This window comes from Zingiber officinale, chromosome 4B, assembly GCF_018446385.1.
Source record: "Zingiber officinale cultivar Zhangliang chromosome 4B, Zo_v1.1, whole genome shotgun sequence".
In the NCBI taxonomy this organism is placed as follows: Eukaryota; Viridiplantae; Streptophyta; class Magnoliopsida; order Zingiberales; family Zingiberaceae; genus Zingiber; species Zingiber officinale.
The window spans coordinates 5,885,161-5,910,096 of NC_055993.1; the positions used below are offsets into that span (position 1 = coordinate 5,885,161).

The following is a 24,936-nucleotide window of genomic DNA, read 5'->3' on the forward strand; positions in this document are numbered from 1 at the left end:
ATAAATGAAGGCACCGAGGGGGCCAAGGAGTCAGAAATCAAGAGGACGTGGCAGTCAAGAGTCAAGGGGGCGTGGTAGTCAGGAATCAAGAAGACGTGATAATCAAGAGTCAAGGGGGTGTGGCTGTCATGAATCAAGAAGACGTGACAATCAAGAGTCAAGGAGACGTGGCAATCAAAAGTCAAGAGGGCGTGGTAATCAACAGTCAAGGAAGAATGGGAGTTAAACCACCCGCGTCACTAGTGTCATAATTCTTGATCGGTCACCATTAGAGAATTGTAACCTCCTATCAGAGAATAACTGTCATCCGTCAGGGAATATTCTAGTGGTCTGCCACTCCCTGAGATTAGAACCTTTCTTCTACCAATGAGATGTCGTCGTACATCCTCTCTCACCTGATAGACCCTGACATCCGGCATCTCCTGACATCGGTCAGACTTGAGCAAGTACGCACAGTCATATAAAAAGGGAGGTCCTCTCCCTTAGCAGGTACGCGCACATACGCACTCATCTTCTACAGTTCTTTTTCTTTAGTACACTGTTCTTCTGGGGGAAAAGGACCAGACTTGAGCATCGGATGGTCTGCGCCAGGGACTTTTTCCCTGGTTTCTTGTCTCTAACGTTCTGGGTGCTTGTCTGAGTGTGTGCAAAGTTCTCTTACCACTAGTTCTCATACTATAAATCTTGGAGTTCCACACGGGGGTTAGCTTTGGAAATGTGTGTATACAGTGTGTGTGAAGTTGCCTCTCCATCAACACTAATGCCATCTCCGTCGGCCTCCGTCTGACTCAAATTTCGGACAGGATCATTGGTGATCCAAGCACCCGAACTAGGTGGTTCGGGTGCTCGGACCAGTCAGCCTAGTGCTGACTCATTCGATGCCTTCTTCGGTCACTGGTTTCATCTCTGGTTGCTGGCATCATCTCCGGCCACAATCTTCATCTCCAGTCGATTAGATGATCCTCCGGTCTTCCAGAGTTGAACTCACCCGAACCCAACTCCAGCCTTCTTCTCGAGTAATCTTCCACTCTGGCTTCTCGTTCCTCGAAAATATCGTGCATATCCTTCTCTCTCCACCGACGTACTCTTCCGCAATTCTCGTCCCTCGGATGCACCAAACCTGTTGACTCGATTCCCGTGTCATCCTTCTCATCCGCCTCGTCTTCCGTTTGACTTCTTGCGTTCCTAAGTCCCTACACACTTAGACGCAAGGCATCAAATAGGCAGAATCTAACTTGATTTAGTTGATCACATCAAAACCATCATTGAGTACTTATAATCTGATTTATGGTAGATCTAGGTATTGATTGTGTTACTTATTACTAGTTTCAGATTCAAGCTTGAGGTGACCTTCGGACTTGAAGACAAGCATGACACTCTACATTTGAGATGGGTAGTTCCTACTTGTTTTCTTTAAATCTTTATGATTCTATTATTTGCTTTGATTTAGTAGTAGTTATTTTACATTGATATTTACTCTATGTTACTTCTTGATCTTGTACTTTTATTGCTTGAGCTTTTATTTTGATCTATTTTAATATCCTTTGTTTTCGTGCATGTATTGTTTGGGTATGCATGATATCATTAGACCATAGTATAGTTACAGATTGATACTTGTGCATGTACATCATACTCTAGTTATATACTTAGGCTTGTACCTATAAGTATACTCATGTATACTTACATGAATGTATATATCAACGAGACTATACCTACCTATACATGATAGATATTTTATCCTAGTAGAGGGGTAGAGTATTCCACTATGTTATTTTCTTTGTAATGACATCTTTGGCTACTTGATTCTGAACACATTGGTTTACGGTAATTATGATGACACTAGGGAGTTAGATGAGATATTATGACTAGGTAACTAGGATTCCCTTGATTGTGATTATTATTACTGTATTATTATTGTTGTACTTAGGTACATGTTGATAGACTTGTTACTTATTGTATTTCTATGCATTTGAACTGCCCCTTAGACCAGATAGTGATATTGGCCTATCATACATAGTTCATAACTAGATAGCTGAGTATCTTACTAGACTCTTGCTCATTCTTTAGGCTCATGCCTATACATTCGTAAGATTATACCGTATGGTAGGATATCGAGTATCCTACTGGACCTTTTGCTTATTATGTAGGCTCATGTCTATACATTAGTAAGATTATACCGTAGTGTAGAATATCGAGTATCCTACTAGACCTTCGAGTATAGGCTCATGCCTATACATTCGTAAGATTATACCGTATGGTAGGATATCGAGTATCCTACTGGACCTTTTGCTTATTATGTAGGCTCATGCCTATACATTCGTAAGATTATACCGTATGGTAGGATATCGAGTATCCTACTGGACCTTTTGCTTATTATGTAGGCTCATGTTTATACATTAGTAAGATTATACCGTAGTGTAGAATATCGAGTATCCTACTAGACCTTTGATTGTTATACAGGTTCATTCCTATACGCTAGTGAAGTTAGCCCATAGGGTAGATTGGAAAGTATTATCCTTGGATGGGTTGTTACTGCTGATTTTGTTATTTTGGCTTAGTATATGTATATATCATGTCCGCCCACAGGATCATTCGCTTATGTATCCTATTTTCCCACGGGACCATTTGTGGTAAACCATTCTCATGTAGAAAGTGACTATTTATATACCCTGACTGTCCACGGGATCATCCGTGGTAGAGTGTTCTCCTGCAAATAGTGACTATTTATTAAGATTTTAAAATTTGCTATGCGCTAGTCGGGCACTAGACTAGCACCTAGAGCCTAGGCCGCCTAGGCAGGGACTAGGCGTCGCTAGGCAGATTCTACGATATCAACATAAATTATATAATAAATCACATTATATAACTCCAACACAATAACTTCAAATTTAAAATGAGTTCAAAATTACACAACTAATAAAATATCATAAATATATTCTACGTCTTGTTCTCCATAATTTTCAACAACTTGTTCTTCATCAGACACAAACTCAATATCATCATCGGACACAAACTCAAGGTTACATTTCAATTTTTTTAATTGGACTTTAAATTTAAAAGCCCAAACTAAAACAAATCATGAAGACCCTGCATTGTTTCCGTTGTGCCTAGACGATTTGACCGATTAGTCGGTGCTTAGGGCCGCCTAATCCCGCCTAGGTGTCATGACCGCCTAAGCTGGTCGACTAGTAGGTTTTCAGTGCGGCTGGTGAACACCTAGAGTCTAGGCGGCTGCCTAGGCTAATTTTTAGAACACTTATATTTATATACTCTGATCGTCCATGAGACTCATTCATGATTGCATATTATTGCGCTAGACAGGATTGGTTATATGCTTACTATATGGCAGTTATGTATTTATTCGTGCAAATTTGGATATCCTGTATGTACTCCCGGTCTATTGGTTATACCTAGTTAAGCAGGTTAGTGAAGTATTTTATTGTTAGTTATGTTTTTGGTTAACAGACGATTATATCAGTGTTCTTACTTTGATAGTAAGTATTTTACTTAAGACTGCATTCTTTGATCTCCTCATATTTAGTATCATGCACTATCTTCTTATACCCATTGAGTTGTTGTACTCACTACCCCTTGCTTTTCCTTTGTCTTTCAGGTTAGCAGATAGAGGATGTGTTATGTCGCTCAGAGGTTTTGGTTATCAGTCTCACATCACACTCGAGATTGCGTTTTTCCATATTCTATTTTGCTACTTTGTATTTGCACTTGATTTTGTTTGTGGTTTTTAGTCTTGCAGTGTACTTTTATTTGGTTGTGACATTTGTTGTGTTAAGCCATGTCGGCACGCAGCCATTTATATTTTCTATATTGTGTGAGGATTGTGTAAATTGTTATCGGTATATTTTATCTTCCGCTATGTATCTATGTCCGTGTTATGGACTCATACTATGTTGTATCGTAGATTGTCACTAGGGGGTATCCTCCGTTCCATCGGACAAGTATACCTTCAATGCGTGATAATTTTTAACTGTTAACAATGATTAACTTTTTTAATAAATATCCGATAAGAATATTTTTTAATGTAAATAGGAAGAAATTACTACTAGGGTTGCATAGACGTCTCAGCCTAGTACAAAGGAAGGTGAGACGTAGATTTTATCCATCGACCAGATAAATAAGAGTTATTATGATGTGGTCAGTGGAAAGAAAAAAGACCTCCACCCTCTATGAGCTTGGGTCCCAGGCAAGAGTTGTATATGATCGGATAATAGCTTCTAGAGCTTGGGATAATCTCAGCAAATCTAGATCATTTGCTAGAGTATATACCTTAGAGTAAGAAAATCAAGATTTGAAAAATTGACTCTCGATCCTGGAAAGAGATTTTCAAGAGAAACAACCATCCCAAATGCATCTTGAGAAAATTAGATGGAAAATACGGGAATTCATGACTCGAATGAGTCAAACACCGCATTATTTTGACTCTCAAGAGACTCAGGACCATACTTGATCAGTAGCTGACTCAGAGGTATGTTGACCTTTTACTTTTGTTTATCACTTATGAAATATACAAAATATATCTATTAATTTTCATATTAGATGCATATTTAATTGTATTATATCTTTTCAGGACATTATAGATCTATTCTATATATTACTATAAGCATATATCCAAACTAGTATTCAGGTGTTTAAAATAATTTTCTATCCAAACTATTCATATTATTAAATTCAATATATTAGTTAAAATTCTAATGATGTATAATTAGTTTGTTCATTCTTTTATTAATAACCTATCGTATTATATTTTTTGCAGGATTGAATACTACTAGTTAGTTTTGAAATGGATTGTCTTTACTAGGAGGTATTGTATTTTGTATTATTAAACTCAAATGTATTATACTTTATTTGAGATGTCTCGATATTTGTTTTTACTTTGTTGTTGGATTAATTTGATACATGTTTAGATTGGGTCTGATATATACTTTCCATTTTTATGAATGTATCATTTTGTTGAATTTCAATTTTGTGAATGTTATAATGTGTTTGTTTATGTGAAAGTGTTATGTTGTTTGTGAAAATATGTAACACATGTTTGTAAATGTATTATCTTTGTTTGTGAACATATATATAAACAGGTAGAAAATGCAAAAATAGACAACTATTGTTGAAAATTTTGATAATTAGCTTAGAAAATGCAAAAACTGAAAATTTACTAACTAGGTACGAAATATTAAAATTCAGTTGCTATTTTATTCGGCTGGAATTGATCAATCGAAGATCCCCAACGGTACTATGGTCACTGCCAACCTCGACCGCTTCCGCCGCCAACTCCAGCTCCTGCGGTCCGCACAACCCCGAGTTTTGTAGGTTTATCTTCTTATTTGCATTCGTTATGCTGACTTTTATTTTTTATTTTTTTTAATTTATCGGATCAAGCAAGTTGGATCATCCGGATCTCTATATTTTTATTGCATTTAGTAGAAATAGAAAAGGTTTGTTAATCACTTGAATCCAGAAAGCACTTCTAGACTAGGGGAAACAGACCATAGGACGTTTATTTGCACTACATTAGAATCAAATCATCTTTGCTTGAGAAACCTATCCGTCATTAGTATGAGATTTGGAGGAACCACCAGTAATAACAAAGATTGTATCTTGCTACAGATTGAAGAATAACACTAAAGCAACAGGACATTTATTTTTGTTTTTAAGAAAAAAGAGTTGACACACTTGAGCTACGAAATTGTCTATGAAACAGTATGGAGTCGAAACAAAATTGTTTCCAGGAACCAAAATCAAACAGTGGCATGCTATTTAACTGCTTTTATAAACAAGCAACCAAAATCATCACTCAGTTAAATTGGCGTCTGAAAGTCAACATATTCCACTGGTTTATTTTCCAAAAATAAACATGACTGCAGCTGCGTCACATTGAAATTAGCAACAAAATTGTTCTTGAAGGGTACTGAAGTACCTGAAACTATCCATCAGGATTCGTGAAAAAATCCAGCAACCCACAGCAATTCCACCATTGATTTCTGCGGCGACCCACCGGCGGAGAGCGATGCAGGAGCTGCGTAGCATGAGAGATTCTCTAATCAGTGCATTGATTCGAGTGAAACGAGAGAAGTAGTGTGCAATCACAAGAGTCCGACTCTAGCACCTCCGTCGCCGGTAATGCCTCGTCTCCTGCAGCAGCTTGACGGCCATCGCCTTCGTGTTTGACGGCCACATCGACGTCGGGGAGTTGTGATTCTTTTTCTCCGTCGAGAACCTCGGCAGCAGCCTGCTTCACCTCGGTCGCCGGTGAAGTCTCGTCTCCTCCGGCAACTTGATGGCCATCGCCGTCGTGATTGAACTTGAAGACCCCTTCAGCTCTTTCTGTATTGTCACCCGACGTCTCTTCAAGAACCCCAGCAGCAAACTCCGTCGTTTGGCTTCTCTCAGTCAGATCGATGGCGTTGTCGACGGAAATGGTCGATTCCACAGCGGGTTTCGAGCTTTCCTTCTCAGATTCAGCTAATTCATTCGATTTAGCGGCCGATTGATCTTCCGGCCGAAAAGCTACTTCCTTTACTGCGGGAGCCAACTCCCGCCCATCCTCCTCGACCAAGTCCTCGCCTTTAGGGTTCTTCGAGCTATCCGCCGCCGCGCTATCAGCAGCGTCAGATCCAAACCACTCTTCGGAGGAAATTGTCGGGGACGGGGACTGTCTGTCCGCCTCCTCTCCGCCCTCGTGCGGCACCCGATCCTCGCTCTGCCCAGCATCTGTCGAAATCGCCCGATGCCACGAATCGAAGAGAAAAGGCGAAAGAGCAAACCAAAGGGGAAGAAAAAGAAGATACCTCGGGGAGAATCGGAAGGGGAAGGGGTCTTCATCCGTTCCTCCATTTCCTTCTTGCGCTTGGCGGCTCTTCTCTTCCTCGGGCCCGGCGGCATGGCGATGAACCGAGGAATCGAGAAGCAGCCGATTCAATCCGGAGGAAGAGGAAGAGGAAGGGATTTGGGATGGGCGGGAGCGGAATCGAGGAGATTTGCTATCCAACCGATCAGGGACGTTTCGATTCGGTTCCTATCCGCTTAAATACGATACAGAGGCAACAAATTATCCTGTTTTTATTTATTTATTTTTTTGCCCAAATGAAATAAATAAATATTTTTCATCATTAATTTTATTTTCAAATCCATTTGAAAACAAATAAAATGTCCTAATAATGAACTCTTGCCTTTTCACATTCTTATCTTCCTATTTATTGCATTAAAAAAGGGGCAAAATAAACTATAACTGTGTAATTAATCCATAATCTCTCTTTGTTTGTTTTACATTATATTATTATATCATATCAAATAAAATGTTCCTTCATGTAGTTATTATTGTAATAAACTCAACTTTAATTAGGTGGACAGATTATAGAAGGAACACAAATACCATTTGAGTTAGGCATCTTATTAAAGCGCTGTTTTTTAGTCTTTAAGGCATGTAATAATATGTAATATAATAAAAATATAATAATAGATTTATTATTTTATTTTCATTGAATAAATTTCAAATTTAAATGAAAGTGAAATTAAGAATTTCTCCTTATTCAATTTTTATAAAAATTTTTTTAAGGAAATCGGCCAAATAAATTTAAATTTATAGTTAAGTTAAATCACACATGTTTATTTATTATATTTTTTTATTTAATATCTCTAATTAAATTTAATCATTAATTAGTGGCCCACCTATCTTGTTAATTTTGAGATAAAAAAAAAGCGGCTTTAAAATTTCTCGAAACTACAAAGCTGACATTGAACTTGAATAGCACATCTATAAATACAACCAGAAAGAAATACAACCAGAAAGATGGGAGATTTCTAGTTTGGGGTTTGTTCTCCCATCAAAGGACACACAAGTTTTGGAATTTTGATCATAGATATCAAATTAGAGAAGAATCAACAAATTTCAATGAAAATGAATTACAGTGGAGATCAATGGGCACAATAAAGCGTGTTTAAAGTTGTTCTTGGATTTCGATAGGAAGGGAAGGTGGTGGTGATGATGCGTGCTTACTGGAGACTGGTGTGTTCTTGTTAGAATTGCGCTTGGTGGCCACCAAAGTATTCTCGTGTTCTATCTCTTCGGCAATACAAACATAATTCTTTTTCTCAGTTTTGAATGCAGGATGAATATAAGCGTCTAAAAGGTATGTTTTCAACTCGAAGTTCGGTTCCCTGGCACGTTCTAATATATCTCTCATCATCGCTTCCTGAGAAAAAAAATCAAGAAAAGGAAAGATTTCCAAGTCAGTAATCCTAGTTGTCAAGAATTTTACAGTACTAACATGGTATTGTAAGTTTAAGTATCACCATAATGAAGCTCTATTTATCTCAATTATTTCGTATAGGCTATATTCGTTCGTTCATTAAGTTCTTTATAAGACAGAGTTTTGAACATATCTCTTTCTATCTTCACTAGTGACATAACAAATAAATTGACATTCCCCTATTCATCAAGTTGCCTGAAAGATTTTTAAGCTTAATAAATTCATCAAGAGAGGTCTTTGCAGATGTGAATTATGAATATTTTAATAAAAAGTTAATAAAAACTTGCAACCAATAGCTTACCTGAAGTGGATATTTAGTAAAAGCAGACGTGTAGCGGTTTATGCAAAACCTATGAAACCATATGGTCAACACCGGTAGGGGGATAAGGAAAGGTGTTGTTAAAGCAGCTTTCTTTGTACTTAAAAGTCCAATTAGAAGCAGTTGGGATACGACCAGTGCAGTGACAATGCGCCTATGAACATCTGGCCAGAATGCTGCCGCACTCTCGTATTCTTGATTGTAGACATTTATGATCTGCAGCAAGAACAAAAATGTCAGATATGAAAGATTTTAACTAATGATTTGTACTAAAGTTCTTAACTTTTAGTTTAGCATTATGTGCAAGGTTAGTGCATTTCTTGTCATTCTTGTTATCAGATTTTTATGCCCAAAAGTGAAGATTATTGCTGGATATTTTGCAAGAAATGGATGAGAATTATTTTTTGCAGCAAACCGAGAGGTTAGCATTTCACAGTGATGAATGTTTTTACAAGGAATTGAGAAGAATAAGATTAAGCTAACATCCAAGATCATACAATGGTTGAAGTAAATTTGAAATGATCTCCATAGAAATATATTCTCATACTTCCCTTTTATTATGAGTGATTCTTTTGCACCTTCCTATTTCTTAGGACATGAGGATTTTTGAAGTTCATTCAAAAAATTTAGAAGCTGAATTTCGCAAATGTTCTAAATTTGCTCTCTAAATCTACACAGTTTATGACTGAGAAAATAAGTGAGCCTAAAATGCATGTATTAAACTATTACTAGCAGACCCAAAGTTGCTCACCTGATGGCGAAAAACAACATATGCCAGACCGAAAAATATTAGTATGAAAGGAAGCAAGAAGGGCGTCACGGTTGAGTATACAAGACCAAGTAGAAAATACAACTGTATTCGAGGTTCCGATGAAGCAAACTCAATGCACCCTGGATCTGTTGCCTCTTCTTTATCCTTCTCTGTCTTCACTAAGAAGGCAATTTTCAAGTGGTATATTATAAGAGGCACCAACCTCACTATCTCCAGAGCAATTCCAGCCCAACCATCAATCATGATGTATGTAATGAAGAAAGTAGCTTTCATAGGAATAGATACACCTATTGCCTTCGGAATTCTACATTAAAGGACCAAATACAAAGCAATCAGGATAGAAAAAATATATATTAATTCCTAAACAAATTGGACAAGCTAGTTGACATTGAAAGACATGATACATGGGGCAGAATTTAGAATTTCTTATTTTTTATGTTTAGGAACAAAGTTTAAGATACTTCCTGTTTCATATTCAATAGAATTTTGCTAAGCAATCTTCATGTAGCCAGGAAAAAAAGGATGCAGTACAATACTTATTCACTTGTAATCCATAAATATAAAGAATATTGTCGAAGCCCTGTAATGTCCAAACCTGTAACCTTTTCCGTTTAAATTATCCCTATCCCTAGTTTATTTGTTATTTCACCTTTTCTCTCTAAAAACTTTAGTATTTTGCCTTTCTTTCTTTTAGTATTTTGCCTTTTCTCCCTAGTATTGGCTTGGAAGTTACAACTTTTTAGAAACTTCAGTTGGTTAAATTCAAATAAAAAGGAAAAAATCTCTAACATACTCATTTGCTGACTGGTGGATGAAAGCATCAAGCTGTTGAAATGCTGTTCCAGCAATTATATTTGCTAAAAGCACGTTAATTATTATGAAGATGTAATATTTAGATGCAGCTCTTCTCTGGAGAGATGACAAAGATATAAACCCTTCATACTTCGACATGATCATCAATATTGTTGGCAGCAATATAAGAAAAATCTTCAAAGCAATTCCCGGGAGAAAACCTTGGATGAACGACTTAACTACAGGTCTGCACAGTCATAAAACTCTTGTCAATGCAAGGGAAAAGTCCATGGAAGGAGAAAAAAACATTAGCAATCACTTAGCCACAACATATGGGTACATTTCATAGTTAAACAATAAACCACACTTACATTTCAATCAAGGGCTTCAAAAAAGGAACTGCCTTCTCAATTCCCTCGATATTTGCAAGAGACTGTACTATGGTTATTGGAACAATATAGAAGAAGGTCAGGAAAAAGAAGGTAACTGCCATAATCAATCGTCTAATTGTAAGGGAAACAAGAGGAATGGATAGATTTGGCCAGTAAACATCACGAGGCTCTGGAGCCCAATCAGTTAACCATAGGGTGGGATTTCTAGTTTGCTGTGTCTGAGCACAAACAGCAGCTCCCCATCTTGTTCGGAAAGAAACAAATGCAGTTGGCATGATATACTTCGGATTTTTTATTATATTTTCTCGCTCAGTAGCTTCCTGATAATATATTCCACCAGAAATTAGGAAACTGAATTCTGTACTAAACAAAATGAATTGTTGTTGCATCATATAATACGTAATAAAAGGAATATATGGCCGAGGAAGACTTTCTTATTGCAGAGTTCACAAGCTAAATTCCAGAAGTTAAATCATATTACTTGCAGAATAACCATGGAATGTCTATATATAACAAGAACATAGAAGATCCATTAGTGCCTATATGTGATATGAAAATACATTGTATAGTAAATAGGAGAGCAAGGATTTCTTATGTTGGATCTGGATTTTATCTCTGTATTTGTCTTTCCTTAGAAATACCCTACACTTTCAGTAATAAATAAGATGATTAATTAATCAAAGTTAACCAATAAGATTAAGTATGAAATTCAGTAATACTTACATCTTTACGTAGTTTATCAATCTTAGATCTATAAAAATCAATTGCATCCACCTTCTTGCCAAACAGTCCCCAAAACCCAGTCTGTTAAAGGAAAACATAGATATCGTGCAGCAGAGATGTGATTATGTAACTTCATTGCTGTAAATAGAATTAGAAAATATTTCCAAAAGAAAGAAACATTTGTTCCAATTTAACCTTGCAAGTAGGTCTTTTTGACGGCCTGCGTTCATATTGCAGCTCATAATAGTCACGCCAGTTCTCCATCTGCTTCTTCTCTTCAACCAGCCCACCAAGTTTGTTTGTATCATAGACAACCTGCATAAATAATCTACTAATTCCCAATATTCTGGCTTGTATCATCTCTTATTTATAATTATTCCGAGAACCATTATGAAATACCTGATGCATCAAGTAGTGATCACGATGATTAACAAGGAAAAAGTGCTCAACAAGTTCGCTAACCGTCTCATCTGGATCAGGTGGCACATTTTGAACAAGTACCTGGAAGTATTTTAACACATTCAACTAATTCATGAACAAGACTACAAGAGACTAGGTTACTCATAAAACTCTAAATGCCTAGTTTTCACCATGAAATTCAAATAGAAACATATTGAATTTATGTGGGATTTTTTGTGTGGTTTAAAAATCATTTGTCAAGTGGGATTAAAAACTGTAGTGAGAATATGGATTCGTATGACCTAAGCTTACTAAAGAAGTATTGAATCATTACAATGTTGGAAATAGATAGTATGCATATAATATGGTAAAAGGTATATACATTGCCATCACAACCAACATAATTGTCAAGCCACATATGTCTTAATTATTTGAGGCTGATTATATGGATTTTATTCCCTTGTTGAGCACTATGCACACTATATCACTAGAAAAATAGAAATATAAAAAACAACTAAATCATTTTTATTATATTAACTAGAGTTTTTTTTTCTATTTCTCTTTATCCTTATATTTTTCAATTCTAGTTGATTTAACTCGTCCAATTATACAATCAATTAGTCACCTTCGAACATATCTATACCATTTCTACTCTTTCTATGCATCACAACACAAAGAAATTGACTTGAAGAGATGCAAAATTCATTCATAAATAAAATTTCACTAAGATTTATGCTTTTATGTAATATTATTTTTGAAAAATTACTTTTTTAGCACATTCGCATAAAGTGATATGACACATGTTATTTTATCATTTTTTAAATTAATATACCCATCTGTGATTAGCATTTCTAATTTTCTAAAACAAATTGAAGAAATTGATTATTCATCATATGCGTCAGGTCATGTGATGTCATTGGAACTTTGCAAATTTTCCCCATCACTTTGTGAAAATGAGGACTTCCCAGGATAGGCACTCATGTTGACAAAGTGAAAAAAAAAAGACAAATGGGGAAGTGAAGGTCAAGCATAATGATATTATCCTATATTATAAAATTGGAACTGAAACTTCAGTTGTATGTTCACTGAAGTATGTTGGTTAAATGAAGATAACAAGTGATTCCAATAACAATTTCAAAGATTCTTAAATGGACTTACAGTAAATTGATCAGGTCGACGTTTTGCTGATGAAAGAAAATGTAGTCTCATGGATACAACAATCCCATATTCCTTAAGCAATATGTAACAGGTCCAAAAGGTAAAGATATATGCCATACCCAAATGGGCCCAAAACCTGTGAAAATTAGCAAGTTTTACACAAAAACATTGACATTTGAGTATGGTAATTTCGGTCAGCGAGAGAAATATCAAAAGTGAAGAATATTGAAAGCGCTAGGATGATGACAGGTAAAAGAGAAACCTATTGATTGTTATTTTAAAATAAAGGGAACATAGTTCTAGACATGTCTCGTTTCCAAAAACCTAAAAACCATTTGCATCTGTAGAGGTTCAAAATTTGGCAAGACTCTATCTCATCTGTCACACAAACTACATGAATTTCAATCAGTTCTAGTACTTGATTTACCCCTCTGTACACCAACATTCCCACATCGACACAGTGGATAAAAAAGGAAAAAGACTACCATCTGAAAAAGGAGGTCAACCAACTTAAAGAAAAAACTTGAAGACAAAGTTAGTGTACTAAGTTATAACCTTCAAGGATTTCTCTTATAGATGATAGTGTCTCTCAATCAGTGGCTACAATCTAGATCTTGAATTACAATTTTCTTCTGCTCTCTACTTAACAATTGGGTATTTGGTTTCCAATTACAATGCCATCAATCTGATCTATGCAGAAACAATCTTCTTCTCCCTTCTCTTTGCTTCACAATTGAGTAGTGTAGAGTTCTTAACTGCATAATCAAATTTCCTTTTCAATTATCCTTTTAACCACTGATTGTAGATTTCAAAGGAGATTAGTTTTATATTACTCTTCTAACATGTGTTTTACTATTTGAGTTGGAGTAGATGCTCAATACACACACACATATACATTTTTTTTTTTAATTTTGTCTTCATCATTGGAGTAAAATGACCACAAATTACTTTCCTCTATCTATGAGAAGATATTGGAACTCTAATCTCACATTTTATCTGTGCCACTTCATCATAATTGTGTTCATTTTTTTTTCTTATTTTGTAATTGAATCATTTGTTCTATTACTTTTAAGTAGATGCACTAGACTTGTCAACAATCTACTAGACATTTGTGATCTGTTACTAAACTGTCCACCATCTAAAGCTGATGCTTGATATGTGTTGGTTTGTTTTTACATGGTTCAGACAAGAATCAGATCAGGAGAAGTCGAAACCCAGAGTTATTTTAACTTATCCAGTTCATTCCTGATCTACATTTAACTGCTTACCTCTGTGATCCTGTAGGAATATTTGATATGGAGAGAGCATCTATCTCACTATGTTCTAAGTTGCCTGAGTCTTTTAGAGTGTCATTTGTCCAGTTGATAGGTGCAAGAACAGTAAATGCAAGGATGGTGATGGGAACAAATATTTTCAGCCTGTAAAGAGAGGGGGAAAATGATAAGAATAAGAATAACAAAGAGACAACATATAACAACTCAAATTTTGGATTAATTGATAGCAAGTTCTATCAGTAGCTACAAAAATAACTCTTTATTGTCAAATGAAGTATATATACATAAAAAGCTATATCGAGTTGGCGTAATCCAATAGCTGTAAGTTAATTAAATACATAGACACACTTAATATGCAGACTCGTTCGTTGTTAAGCTTAGTCTGGCTGCCCCAAAACCGCTAACTTGATATCTCCTGGCCCTCTGTGTTTTTATTTTTGTTGCAGGGCTCAATTTGGAGAAGTATTAATGGCTTTAGTTATTTCAGATATAACTTTGACCTTAGGCATGAGGTGGAACACAAGTATATCATAATGACAAATAAAAGAAATATTATTCTTGAGGCATACAATAGCAAGAAATTTACTACATAAAATTATAAATAAAAAAATTTACTACATAAGTCAGAAATTAATTTTTTCCCTTGAGCTCTATAAATGCATATCTCAAGGATAATCTCTTTTTATTAATCAAATTAGTCTCCTTTAGTCCCTTTCTATCGAAGCAAAGTAGTCCCACTTTAGTAGCCTTTCCTCCACGCTATCTCAGTTTATTTTCTATTATTTTATCCTTTACTAAAACTATATCTAAATAACTTAAAAATTTAGATGTCTTCCATTCTATTATTTTCTATTATTCTAACATTTCTTCAGTTATTTTTTTGCAGATTACTCTATCTTTGCCAAATACTCTGAGTCAGATATATAAAGCATGATTTTACATGTTATTGATTCTGTGAACAATGTATTCACTGATCTCTTAATTTAAAAAATAACAGTTCCATGATATATGAAGATTCTGAAATTTCTTTTTTCAAATTCTTTGTTCCATCCATCTAAATTAACCCATAAATTTTCATTGTTTATATAGTTTTACTAATATAAATTAGTTAACATAATAGTCAGTCCTATAGTTCTATTTAACTTAAAATCTTGCTGGAATTGATTTGAGCAAACTAAGTCTTGTTTATATATATCCAATATAAGCAAGCCAATGCATATATTTATTGGGTCAACCCGAGTCATTATTCAGAAAAATCCATCACATAGAAATTCAATGAATCATCTGAGCTTCCGGTTATCTTCTCTGGTTTTTGGTTTCTGGGTTTGATGTGATTTTTCATAACTATGCTCAAAAATATCTATCTAGCCTAAGTTTTTCTTTCAATTATCCTTTTGAAACACTTTGACTCATTCATATTGCCGAGAATGGTTCCGTTCTTAATGACATACAAATAGATTTCCAAGTATAATCTAGTTCTAGGTGTAAAGGGAGCTTTGTCCACATTTAGGGCGTGTTTGGTTCGGGGTTATCGCTGATAACCTTAGTTGGTTATCAACGATAACCTTGTTTGGTTTAAGTAATTGGTGATGCCTGGTAATACAACATTCCCGCCACATCAGCAATTAGGGAATAGAACCAGGAATCAGAAAACCTTGGAAATCTTAGGTTTTCTGTGATTCTAGGGTTATCAATATTTTTTTCCAAAAATACCCTTCTCCTCGAAGAAGAAGAAGAAGAAGAAAGTCGGAGCGAGGAGCTCAAGTGGCTGGACCGGGCGGTAGAAGGGCGGTCGCTCCACCGCTCGCTCTCCTGCTCATGGCAGGAAGTGGAGGACGTCAAGGTGGTGATGAAGCTTCTTCCTATCTTTACATCGACCATCATGCTCAGCTGCTGCCTCGCGCAGCTCTCGACCTTCTCGATGCAGCAGGCAGAGACGATGGACACGCACGTAGGCAGGCTCACGGTCCCGCCGATGTCGCTGCCGGTCTTCCCCGTCGTCTTCATCATGGCCATCGCGCCGCTATACGACCACGCGATCGTGCCCCTCGCGCGCTGCGCGACGGGGAACGAGACAGGCATCACGCACCTGCAGAGGATCGGGTTCGGGCTAGTGCTCTCGGTAGTAGCGATAGCGGTGGCAGGGGTGGTGGAGGCGAAGCGGAAGTGGGTGGCAAGGCAGGTGGGGGAGGGGTCTGAGGGCCCGCTGCCGATCACATTCTTCTGGGTGGCATTCCAAATTTCCAATACCTGTTCCTGGGCTCGGCGGACTTGTTCACGCTGGCTGGGCAGCTGGAGTTCTTCTTCAGCGAGGCGCCGGCGACGATGCAGTCGCTGGCGACGTCACTGTCGTGGGCGTCGCTGGCGCTGGGATACTACCTGAGCTCGGTGCTGGTGTCGGTGGTGAACCGGGCGACGCGCGATGGAGAGCGCGGGGGGTGGCTATCGGGGGAGGTACCCTAGGGAAAATAAAATCTATTAAAATAATTAAAAATTTTAATCACATATCTAAATATATATAAATTTAAAATATATATAATAAGTTAATTACATATCTAATTTTTTAAAAAAATATATAAATTTATTTTAAAATTTAAAATTTATAAATCAATTTTATTTATTTATTATATATATTATCAACTTATTCATTAATATAATAATAATTATTATTATTATTATTAATTTAATTTAATTTATTCTACAAAATTAATCATATAATTAAACAAGGGGTAATATAGTAAATGTCAAGTTAGATTATATCATTACCTAGATGAACCAAACAAGATTAAGATTATATTTTATCCACTCATAACCTTGGTTATGTGATTACCAAGTAATCACATAACCAAGATTATATACGATAACTTGAACCAAACGCACCCTTAAGACTTTATTAGCTTTTCCATGGGGTACATAAGCCCTGTAGAACAGTTTGATTGAATGGGGAAAGTTAAAAGTCGTTTGCTGAAGCTCAGTTTTTTTTTTTTTTAATTATCTTACGTAACTACAAATATGAGGCAAATTACCCTAAACGGTATTAGATATGTGCTGAAGGATAAAGGAATGGATGAACTAACTACAATAGCATAGAGAGAAACATACCCGATCAAATATATCCGCAAGAAAACAACAGAATCAAGTCCTGCATGTTCTATTAGTTCTGGTTCAGGCATTCTAAGGGCAGCTGGTATCCATTCAAGAAATCTCAGGTATGACCTAAAATTCAGGTTGACAAACTTCTGCACAGATGCTCCAGATTGGATCGGACTGTTTCTCACACCTTTAACATACCACTTAGCGAAATAAACCCTGTCATTTATTGGCTGCAGCCTTAGTACAGCAAATGCCACAAGGAATGCAAAGGTAGTTAATATGTTAATGGCCGCTGCAAGTCCTATGTCAGAGATTGTGGCCATGACTGCTTCCAACAAGATCAATTTTCCTGTGCACGAATACGATTAGGCTCATCGAAGAGGTAATTTCAAAGCCAACAGACAGGGGACAAGATGACCTACCCAGTGGTCAACGAGGCAAAGAAAGCAATATCATCGGGTCACAATGCTTATGCAAAATCTGATCTTTTTCTGCCGCTATAATGTGGCTCGTCTATGAAAATCAACTGGCAATCCACGAACAGCTCGGGGTTTTGCCGCCGGCCGGAAGTCGAAACGCCGTGCCCTTGCGGAGATCGAAAGGGCCGGCAATCGCGTACAGATGAAGAAATGAGGGTTGGAACTAGCAGAAGGAAGGAGCAACCCAATGTGAAAATAACATTGGCCACGACGAAGACGACGACAAACGACAAGAAACAAGGAGGGAAAGACATTGTTGACGTCGCCGCGGCTCCGCGAGGAAACAGTCTCTCACAGCATCCACTGCCGGACGTCAACTAGCCGTTACACCATTCCATTGGCATTGAGACAGAGAGTCAACGAGATTGACGATTCAGATCAACCAGGTTAGCCACAATGTTTCATGTTGTTGGAAAAATATTGTTTTTTTATTTTATTTTTAATATTTCTCTCGTCGTTTATTTGATCTATATTAAAGCTAATCTCTCTTCGTTTTTTGCAAAATACCACAGAATTTTAGTGTTATCAAAATGTCGTCTAAAGTTTACTTTTTTTATGCAAAAATATAATTGACATGACAACTTGTAAAAGTCAAATTACAAAATATAGTCGGACAGAAATTAAAAGGCATCCGGAGAAATATCAAATTCATATCTGTTTAAAAAAAAAAGTTAAATGGATGTCCTTCCATAATTTTATCCTAAAATTATCTCTGAATTTAATAACCTACCCATTAAAAAACTAGTAAGTAACTTATAAATATTGTAAAAGTTACATGATAGTTTCTGCATGATCGATTATAATCAGATAATATTTATTTAAAATATAGTATATTATGAATGTTGATGTAATCGACCTTTAAAATTTTAATATTTATTTGATAATATGTTCAATAAGATTTGGTCAAGGTTGACTAAGTTAATTAGAAGTTTTGACATATCAAGACTAACCTAGGTAAAATGAAAAATCTCACCAAGTCAAAGTTGACCGAATGCTTAGCAAGAAAAAAGTCTAGTCAGATCAAAATTAGGGATGACAATGGGGCGGATTCAAACCCGACCCTGTAATAAACCTGCCCTGCTAGGGCAGGTTTAGACCCGCCTAAAAGGGTCTAAGGCAGGTCCGGGACGAGTTCTGGGTTTAACTGGACCCCCCCCCCCCCCACACCGGACCCATATTATATATATATATATATATATATATATATATATATATATATAATTTTTCTTATATTTAATCATTAATATTTTAATTAAAATTTTATTTTATAATATTTTAATATTGAAATAAAAAAAATTTAAATATGGCGGGTCTAACCCAGGCCCGGGGTCGGGTTCACAGGGTGGGGCGGGGCAGGTCCAAAGGGAAGTGGGGCGGGTTCCGGGTTTGGCCAAACCCGTCCCAACCCGGATCCGTTGTCATCATTAGTCAAGATTAATCGAATAACTAGCAAAGGTAGAAATCTGGATAGAACACAAAACCCCGAGGTTGACTTACTATTTGTCCCTATCTGATTGGAAGTCAGAATCCGTGTAACCCACAGGTAGCAAATCATCTGCTTGGTATACCAGCATATAATCTCTAGTCCTTCTCAGATACTTTAATATATGCTTTATGGCAGTCCAATATCTCTACCCTATATTACTTTGATATCTGCTAACCATGTCCACGCTAAACCAAATATCCGATCTCGTGCACAACATAGCATACATTAGGCTTCCTACAACTGAAGCATAAGGAACTGCCTTCATCTCTTCTATCTCTTTTGATGTCTTTGGAGACATCTCTTTAGATAAAGATACTCCATGTCTAAAAGGTAGAAAACCTTTTTAGGAGTCTTGCATGCTAAAACGAGTTAGGATTGTATCGATATATGAAGCTTGGGATAAGCATAACATTCTTTTCTTGCGATCCCTTATTACTTTGATCCCGAGGATATGTGCACATTCTCCCAAGTCCTTCATATCGAATTGCTTGGGCAACCATACCCTTACTTCCGACAATACTTTGATATTGTTTCCAACTAACAAAATGTCATCTACGTATAGTACAAGAAATACCACCACGTTTCCATCACACTTCTTGTATACACAAGACTCATCCGGACACTGAATAAATCCATGCGACTGGATTACTTCATTAAACCAGATGTTCCAAGACCTTGAAGCTTGCTTCGGTCCATAAATAGACCGCTTGAGCTTACATACTAGATGCTCTTTTCCCTTTGCAATAAACCCTTCTGGTTGCTTCATATGAATGTTTTCTTTAAGACTTCCATTAAGGAAAGTTGTCTTGACATCCATTTGCCAAACCTCATAATCCATATGAGTAGAAATAGATAAAAGTATCCGGATAGACTTAAGCATAGCTACTGGCGAAAATGTTTCCTCATAATCGATTCCTTCTTTCTGAGTATACCCCTTCGCAACAAGCCTTGATTTGAAGGTTTCCACCTTCCCGTCTGTCCCTCTTTTCCTTTTGTAGATCCATTTACATCCAATAATTTTTACACTATTTGATGGTTCTACTAGCTCCCAGACTTTGTTAGAATACATAGATTCTATTTCTGAATTCATTGCTCTTTGCTAAGATGCTGCATCTTTATCTTGGAGTGTTTCATCATATGTTCGGGGATCATATTCATGTTTACCTGGGATCAAGTCCGACGACTCTCCCAAAAACATGAATCTTTCAGGTTGTCTCACAATCCTCCCACTATGACGAGGCACTGTCTATAATTGTGTATCATTTGTGATACGTGTTGTAGTTTCGTGTGATATTTCATCTTGTACTGTTGGTACTAAATTTAGACGTGTCTTCTCTTATTTCCTCAAGAACAATTTTACTTATGGGCTTGTGATTCATTACATAGTCCTCTTCTAAAAAGCGGGTATTGGTGCTAACAATGACCTTCTGATTTTTAGGACTAAACCTCCTTTCGTTTCTCTAGGATTTCCCACAAACAAGCGAACTTCTGTTCGTAATTCAGTGTCTCCCTTCAGCACAAGTGTTGGACTATCCCAAATCCGAATATGCTTCAGACTAGGCTTACGTCCATTCTACAATTCTATAGGAGTAGAGGGTACTGACTTAGAAGGTACTAAGTTCACTGCTGTTTCAAGAGTATATCCCCAAAACGAATTAGGTAATTCTTAATAACTCATCATTGATCTAACTATTTCCATAAGAGTCCTATACCTTCGTTCTGTCACACCATTCTGTTGGGGTGTACCAGGTGCAGTCAGTTGGGATTGAATCCTGACTTCTAATAATTGACTCTTAAACTTTCCTAAGAGGTACTCGCCACTACGATCTCACCGTAGTGTCATGATACTTTTACCATGACATTTCTCCACATCAGCCTTGTACTCTTTGAACTTATCAAAGCACTTAGACTTGTGGTGCATTAAGTAAAAGTACTCATATCTCGAATAGTCATCTATTAAAGAGACGAAATATTTGAAATCACCTCTTGTCTGAATAGTCATAGGTATAAATCAGAATGAACCAATTCCAACACATCTTTGGCTCTATACCCCTTGGTCTTAAAAAGTCTCTTGTTCATTTTCCCTTTCAAGCAAAACTCGCAGGTTTGGAAAATTTTCCACTACCAATAAACCCAAAAGTCCATTGGCTATTTACCTTTGAATCCTACTCAAGTTAATATGACCTAGTCTTAGATGTCAAAGATATGTTTGGTTCATTTCCGAAGGTTGTCTTCTCTTATTAGAGTTAGAAGATGTGTTATTAATTTTGTTGCATCGTGGGAGTTATTAAATTTATAAATTACCAACTAACGTACCAGAACAGATAACTTCCCTATTTTTCTTGATAACAACTTTGTTATCAAAATAGACAGAATATCTATTCTTTAATAGTTTAGAAACCGAAATCAAGTTCTTTATAAAACTTGGTACGTAAAGACAATTTCTCTAAATCAATCCCTATAAATATCTCCCACTGCAACAGCTGCTACTTTTACAGCAGTGCCCATGTAGACGATGATTTCCCCTTCATATAGTTGTTGGGTTTCTTGGAACCCCTGCAATGAATTGCAGACATGATCAGTGGCTCCTGGTACCGGTAGATAACACCACTAAATATGTTTCAACAACTAATGAATAAAATACATTTTTATTATTTTCAGTTCTGAGAGGACTGTCCACCTTAGTGTTCAAGTTTTATTTCCAATCATTATAATTGGGACTACTAAGTCTATGCTATAGTATAACAGCTAGGGGATTGACAAACATTTGAAATCCTAAGAATCACAAAAAATATTTGGTCAAGACTAACACCTCAAAATCCCCATGAATTTTGTATGTCACGTCAGTGTGGACGTATACAAATTCAAACTTTAAGAGGAGATTTTATCTATTAATTTTATCTCGTCAACCTAACTTTATGACAAATAAAATTAATAGTTGGTCTGACTTTGATCAAATATTTGGTCAAAACTTTGAATTTAAAATAATATTGATTCCTTAAAACAATATCATTTAAATTCACCAACATCTCAAACACCTTGAATTTTGTATGCCACATTAGTGTGGACGTATACAAATTCAGACATTTATAAGAGGAGGGTCTTACCCACTAATTATCTTGTCAACCTAACTTTATGACAAATATAATTAATAGTTGGTTTTCCTTTGGTCACACAAATAATAGCAGTGACTCCGTTGGGGAGGATACTATTAGATGTACCTAAGTGTATACCAATATTACTTGATTACTTATAGGATTGTGCTCCTTCACCTAGAGAAGATCACACAAACCTAAACAATTTCCTATAATTACTCATAAAGGAAGTTTGATCTAGTGATCCGCAATCAAACTCGTCCATTGTGGAGGAAGGCACTCAGAGCCAACATGCAAGTTTGAATGCATCACCTACAAACCAGTAATCATTCATAAAGGAAGTTTGATCTAGTGATCCGCAAACAAACTCATCCGTTGTAGAGGAAGGCACTCAGAGCCAACACGTAAGTTTGAATGCATCACCTACAAACCAGTAATCATTCATAAAGGAAGTTTGATCTAGTGATCCGCAAACAAACTCATCCATTGTGGAGGAAGGCACTCAGAGCCAACACGCAAGTTTGTTGCATCACTTACAAACTAGTAATGGAGACCATGGAATTTATTTATTAATCCCTCTCCCACTTAGTTTTTTTTAAATGAGGATTTTATTATGCAAGCACACATCACAGCAAATAAAAAGCAATAAATATGAAAAAATAATTTTCCAACTATTATGGCCTCTTCCATCACTGTCCTTTGTGTGCTGCCAACCCTAGCTGCTGTCATCTTTAGCTACCACAATCGGGTCTAGTGGCCGCATCTATCTTGCTTCTTTTTCTGCTGCATCTCTGGTCCTCAAACAGCACCACGCCTCGCAAGGATACGTTCCGCGATAAAAATAGAATTTTACATTTATCGATCCTATATTTCACGAAGAAATGTACATGTAATCTAGATCGAAACAAAAATGTAAAATCCTAAAACTAATACAGCTCCTGCTGTATTTAATACATACAATCATGCACACGCATAAAATGCCCTCGACATGTCCAAGGGTCCAATCACACACAATCACATTAGGGTCATAATAGTTGGATCTAGGATGCATGCAACCACAGAGTTAAATCTATTTGCACATCCTACTATTATCCTGCCTAAAATATGTATGACATGTACATAATTAAACTGAAAACCAAACACACAGAGGCAAACCCTAGCTCTGATACCAATTGTTGGTTGCTACTGGGAATATCGTACCGATTTCCCTGTATAAAAATTTTGTACAAGTCCTGAACCATTCCTAACAACCTATTGTGTTCTTTAGAAATTAAATATGGAATCGCAAACAGAACCTAACATTATTGATTCCAAATTCAACTTATCTATTCTTAGTGGTTTAGACTTGGATCGCAAACGATGCTTAACATTATTGATCCAAATCCGCCTATGTTACAAATTCAATTAAATATTAATTTCAGATATTGGCTTCCAGGTTAAACATGGCGAGGTACTAGGCCTTCTTGGGTATGGGAGCATCCACCACTTCCTAGACAAAGTCTTTCAATGAAATTTAATATTTAATTTCCTTATAGTAACCTTAGGTTTAACCAAAAAGAACAATCGAATCACAAGTTCGAAAAACAAAAGAAACACAAAATCGAAAACATAAATTCGATTACCTAGATTCATTAGCCCCTTGTGTTTGGTATTTCAAGATCTAAATAAAAGGATGAACTAGTTATGATGCGGAAACTAATAACTAGTTATACCTTTTATACCTTATAGACCTCACGATCTTCTGTCGTATTCCTCTTCTTATCTCGGACGTCGTGTGGGCGATGATCTACCGAGACGAGAATCCACCCAAGCTTCCTTCTTCTCCAAGAAAGTTTCGGCCACCACAAGAACTCCAAGAGAAGATGAGGTTTGGCCACCACCACCAAGCTCCAAGGGATGCTAGAAACAAAGCTTCCTTTCTCTCCTTCTTCTCCAAGCAAGATCTGGCCACCATAAGAACTCCAAGAGAAGATGAGGTTCGGCCACAAGAAGAAGAGAAGGGAAGGAAGAGGGTCGGCTACACCAAGGAAGAAAAGAGAGAGGAATAGATGATAAGTTATTATTAGATGAGGCACCTCTACCCTCTCTTTTATATTCCTTGGTCTTGACAAATAAGGAAAATTTAAATAAAACCTTCCTGATCCTCTATGCCAATGAAAGGAAAATTTAATTAAAATTTCCTTTCTTGTTTTTATTTGGCCGGCCACCTCAACATCCTCCATACTAGGAAAGTTTTAAACAAAAATTAAACTTCCTAATTTGTTTCTGGAAATTTTTAAAATAAAAATTTCTAATTAAAAAATTCCCTTCATAGTTGGTTATAAAAGAAAACTTTTATAAATTAAAATCTCTCTATTAAAACATGTGGGTGATTTACAAAAAGGAAAGTTTTCTCTAAAATTAAAATCTTCCTTTTAACTACAAATAAGGAAAGATATCAAATCTTTCTCTTAATCTTTTGTAGAAAACTATAAAAGGAAAGATTTATAATTTTAAAACTCTCTTTTAAAATCATGAGGATGGTTACAAAAAAGGAAAATTTTATCAAAAATTAAAATCTTCCTTTTAACTACAAATAAAGAAAGATATCAAACCTTTCTCTTAATCTTTTGTAGAAAACTATAAAAGGAAAGATTTAAATTTTAAACTCTCTTTTAAAACCATGGTTTCCACATAAGAAAGATTTTATA

The 24,936-nt window shown here is 36.3% G+C and overlaps 2 protein-coding genes across 2 annotated transcripts; both read right to left on the reverse strand.

The window, feature by feature from the left end:
• Positions 1 to 5,766: 5,766 nt before the first annotated feature.
• Positions 5,767 to 7,011, reverse strand: LOC121974556. Its single transcript, XM_042525666.1, has 3 exons — positions 6,804 to 7,011; positions 6,122 to 6,726; positions 5,767 to 6,031 (listed from the first exon to the last, which is right to left on the reverse strand). The coding sequence occupies exons 1-3, from the start codon at positions 6,895 to 6,897 to the stop codon at positions 5,939 to 5,941; spliced, it is 792 nt and encodes a 263-aa protein (XP_042381600.1). The 5' UTR covers positions 6,898 to 7,011; the 3' UTR covers positions 5,767 to 5,938.
• An 802-nt stretch (positions 7,012 to 7,813) lies between these two features.
• LOC121977337 (CSC1-like protein At3g21620) lies at positions 7,814 to 17,530 on the reverse strand. The gene is made up of 11 exons (XM_042529920.1): positions 17,196 to 17,530; positions 14,088 to 14,237; positions 12,820 to 12,955; positions 11,662 to 11,763; positions 11,458 to 11,577; positions 11,263 to 11,343; positions 10,519 to 10,859; positions 10,149 to 10,394; positions 9,335 to 9,659; positions 8,566 to 8,799; positions 7,814 to 8,207 (listed from the first exon to the last, which is right to left on the reverse strand). Exons 1-11 carry the CDS (start codon positions 17,507 to 17,509, stop codon positions 7,953 to 7,955), a joined length of 2,304 nt encoding a protein of 767 aa, XP_042385854.1. The 5' UTR covers positions 17,510 to 17,530; the 3' UTR covers positions 7,814 to 7,952.
• Positions 17,531 to 24,936: the final 7,406 nt, after the last annotated feature.